Consider the following 4,304-nt stretch of genomic DNA (forward strand, 5'->3'; position numbering starts at 1 on the left):
GACCTACAGTCAAATACACATTTTCACCACCATCTACTAATACTACCATAACTAAGACACCTCTGATTAACATACCATGACCTTTATGCAATGATTCAAAGAAGTCATGACGAGTGAAATGAGATTCTTCCTGGCTGTTAACACTGGCAGGACCTGAAGAAGAATGTGGCCCATGTGGTATCTCACTTGCAGGTTCCTTCTTGCTTGTGAATTGACTACTGTTTAAGGAATACATTTTAATATCTTTAATCTCAACTTGCAGCCTGTCACTTGTAGATTCATCTTCTCCTGGCACGAAATTCTGGATAGATATTTGTCCTAGGTGACCTACAAGCAGCTCAGAGCTCCCAGGCTTTCGAGGTATGGAGACAATTGGGGATTCAATGTTCACGTTTAATATAAGCTTAATGGTCTCAGTTTTGAGAGGCTGTGACCCAAATCCATCACCTTCGGTGTCTTCTACATTGGTAACATCTCTGGCTCGTGGTGTGGTGTCAAACAAGGAAACCATCTCACTGTACTCAGCAGTTTTGGTTGCCAGGACTGTGGTGACTTTCGAGGCTGCACTTTTGAGCATACTGCGGAAATTCTCTTCCAGCTCATCCATGGACAAAGTGAGCTCCTTGAGGAACTTGGCTGAGTGGTTGTAGTGCAACGAGGCCATTTTGAGGTTAAGAGAACATTCCTCTTTTGACTTTTCTGTGAAAGTGAAACTTAAAGCATCTGGAAGGCTGTTTCCATCATCAAGCCTGAAGAATAAGGATTCCAAGTAATCGACATCACCGATGAGGTTTTCATACCTCACTGTATTCCCTATGCTCACCACATACTGGTTCTTCACATTGTCCTGGGTCAGATCCATCAGGTGAAGGCATCCAAGAGAGCCATTTACATCCAGTTTACTGCACATGGAGACATTGACTTTGGTGCCACCAATACTGGCTGTGGCAATTTTCCTACCGTATTTTTCTCCATTTGTCATTCCAACTGTCCTGAGGAGGAGAATATTCAACCAGTGAATATCAACTGCTACCTCTGTGTTCTGGGCATAAGTAGACTGGAATGTTTCCTGTTCCCTCCAATCTCTCTCCAAGTCAGTTATTAATGGCTGAGGACTAGAATCTTCTTTCTCCTTTGGGAAAGATTTCTGGAGAAACCCAATCAGTTCAACAATAGTCTCTGGATTAAGGATGATATCCAGGTTGTTCACCTGTACAGAGATCACCTGCAGGCTGCTATCCAAATTCATGGATGGGCATTCTGCACTCACAAACTGATACTCTAATTTTATCAGGGACTCTTGATCTTTTCCATTGTTTCCAGGGGCAGCACTGGAGGCTGCAGTGCATCTCTCTGCCAAACCAGCTACGTCAATGGGTCGTGCCTCGTGTGGTCCAGACACTGGGGACTGAGCCCTGCTGTCTCGAAGGCTTCCTGTTGGCACATCAAAGCTCAGATTCTTATGAGAAGCCATCAAAAGATCAAAATCTGTCCCATATGTTTGCATAGTGTCAACCAGTAAGAGGCCATGGACAGTCAGGGACACTTCTGCATCATAAGGCCTTTTCACAAAGTGGGCATTGGTGCCAAAGACCTTGAGCACAGAGATGTAGCGACCGTTGCTCTCCACACCCAATTGCATACAGTTCACTTTGAACTCAGCCAAAAGCAGCTGAGATTCAACAAGAACTTCCCTGGTGTGTTGCTCAAGCATGACAACACTCTGTGTCAGGTTCATTACTGAATCATGTAAACTGCCAAGCTGGTCTACCTCTGCAAAAATCTTATCCTTCCCTAAATGTAAACCATCTGAAGATTTGGTTTCAGATGTACTCAGCTGTGACAAACAGTTCTTCAGAGCCAGTATTTTGTCCTCATTGATGTGGATTTTCAGGTCTGGCAGGTTGCCAGACAGGACAGCTCCTGGGTACTTTGGGTCAGAGGTGTAGATCAGCCTACGCTCCAGCTGCAGGTGAACATTGAACTTCTCCACCACGTGAGTTGGACCCACATCAATGTCCTGAACGTGCTTCCAGTTGTCTTTCACTCGGCCCACCATGATCTGCAGGTCCATAAACGAAAGTGTGTATCTCTCATACATTTTTTTACTCATCAAGTGTGCCTGTAGCTGCTCTTCACTTATTTCCACTCCGGGAAATTCAGACATTTTGATGCCACTATTGGTGTCAGACTCTGGTGGAGGAGTATTGGGAGGAGTTGCCAGAGGTGTTTTATATTCCTCATCACTCAATTCGTTGACTTCTGAAGACAAATTATCTGTATTCCTTTTGGATTCCTCTGTGGGTTAAAAAAATACTAGTAAGCAAACAAACACACAAAAGTGTTCTCCTCCCTTCTTGGATGTTTCACATCATTTTCTGATCATCCTATTTGAGGTTGCATTTCTTTAAACACAAAGCTTAGCTGGTCCTGTCCCTTCCTCCTTCCACTGTCACTTTTCCTCAACAGGAAACCTACTACACTTCTCCATGCACACAGATGTCAGTCACAATGTAGTACAGAAGCTATTAAAACACACTGTTGTCTCATTTTTAACCCACTCACTATTATCACAAGACTTTTAACCAAATTGTTAAGAAAAAAAACCCCTTATTCTGCCTACACAATTCTTCCAATCCTCAAAACCAGATGAAAGGTAAGAGCTACTTAACTACAATATATTTATTATCAGAAGTTTTTTCCTAATTGCCTTTATTGCCTAATCTTAACCTTCATTTCATTACCATAAGAAAAGGATTTCTTCTACTTTACAAAGCAGGAATTGCCCCCAAAATTTCCCTGTACTTCACTGCTTTACTACTTTTTACTATTTACTACTACTTTCCCTGTACTTCTTTTGTACAGGGAAATACTTCCCTTTATTTTTCTCAAAGAAGGTGGAAAGAAAAGGAAAACTGTGATAATTCTAGATCATACCTTGAGAATTGGTAAGCAATATTCTTCCCAGATCTACAACAACTAACACTGGATCCTTAAATTTGAAATCATCAGGGAAGATCACCTGAGGGGCAGAAATATCAAGGCACACAGTCCAGCTCTTGCTGTTTTCCTGAAGGTTAAGGAGAAAGACATAACAGCCCATAAGAAAACATACTAAAAAATGCCATGTTAGATCAATCTAATCAATCACTTCTTCACCTGAAGAAGTGACATTCACAAACTCCATTACACTCCAGTTTAGGAGCATGTTAACCCACAGACTCCCATTACAGTCAACAAAGAGACATTTTCAGTAGGTGAAACATTCCCTGCACCACAAACATGGATTGCTTGACTGCAATGCCACCTGCAAAACTCCTCACTTACTGACAAAAGAACACAAAAGCTAACAACAAACCCCACTCTTCAGAGCTTCAAGTCCCAGAACACATGGCTAAAAGCCTAAATAAATATTTGGGGGGGGACACAAAAACTCACAATGAAATCTCCAACTAGTAACCGATCAATGGTTTGCCTGATTTCAGCTTTTGTCTGCATCTTCAGCTTGTTGTACTGTCTCCTGGCAGCTTCAGCCACTCTTGCCTCCAACTCAGACTGGTAACCAAAACCTGCACAAGAGATGGAAAACTGACTAGGTATAACTTTGTTCATCTGTTATTTAATCAGGAAAAAATGAAAGAAAGAGGAAATCAGAAAAGATCAGTTTTATATTTGAGCAGTAAAATACAGGACAGGAGAACACAACAGGTGAAAATTACTGTTGTGCCTGTTCCCCAGGCTGCTGCACAGAAAGAAGCATCTAAGCAGGAAACAAACAATCCCACTAGGAAAAAAAACATTTCCCAAGTCTTTTTCTGGTCTTTATTTGACACAGCTTCAACCTGAGTTACTACATTCGAGGGAGACAAAAGGTGATGGCAACAGAGGAAGTTCTGACTACACATGAAGATGTGGAATGTGTAGGCAGTGGCCTTTGGTTGGTTGGTTTTAAACTTTGATATCTATGGAATATTCTCATCTTGTGAGAAAAGTTAAGTGTCATCCTCACCTTTAGGCTAAGTAACTTCAATCTTTTGGTATTTGCCAAAATCAACAGGAGGAGAATTAGTATTTCAAGCACATTTTAATGGTCCTTATTTCACTTCCATCTCCTCAGGAACTGAACTTTCACAACTAAAACTGCAAAGTTGGTCACTGTACAGTGTTATAGGCCCAGACTCCTAAATCTTGTTGTCCTTAGAAATTTAGGGAACCAGTATGGTGAACATCTGCAAATCAAGGTATCTCAAGAAGCTGTAACAAAGGGCAGAATGAATCTCATCAACAGAAGAGATACAGCAGGA

At 41.7% G+C, this 4,304-nt stretch overlaps 1 protein-coding gene across 1 annotated transcript in view; it reads right to left on the reverse strand.

Moving 5' to 3' along the window:
- The window catches only part of LOC103803243 (vacuolar protein sorting-associated protein 13D-like), a gene marked incomplete at its 3' end in the record, with an annotated part of 17,902 nt that overhangs the window by 3,721 nt on the left and 9,877 nt on the right, over positions 1 to 4,304 (reverse strand). Inside the window, exons 16-18 of the mRNA XM_009075786.1 lie at positions 3,439 to 3,569; positions 2,938 to 3,070; positions 76 to 2,298 (exon numbers count right to left, since the gene is read on the reverse strand). Coding sequence (XP_009074034.1) covers positions 76 to 2,298; positions 2,938 to 3,070; positions 3,439 to 3,569 — 2,487 coding nt within the window. The remainder of the gene's footprint in view (positions 1 to 75; positions 2,299 to 2,937; positions 3,071 to 3,438; positions 3,570 to 4,304) is intronic.

The sequence above is a fragment of the Acanthisitta chloris genome, unplaced genomic scaffold, assembly GCF_000695815.1.
Source record: "Acanthisitta chloris isolate BGI_N310 unplaced genomic scaffold, ASM69581v1 scaffold16365, whole genome shotgun sequence".
In the NCBI taxonomy this organism is placed as follows: Eukaryota; Metazoa; Chordata; class Aves; order Passeriformes; family Acanthisittidae; genus Acanthisitta; species Acanthisitta chloris.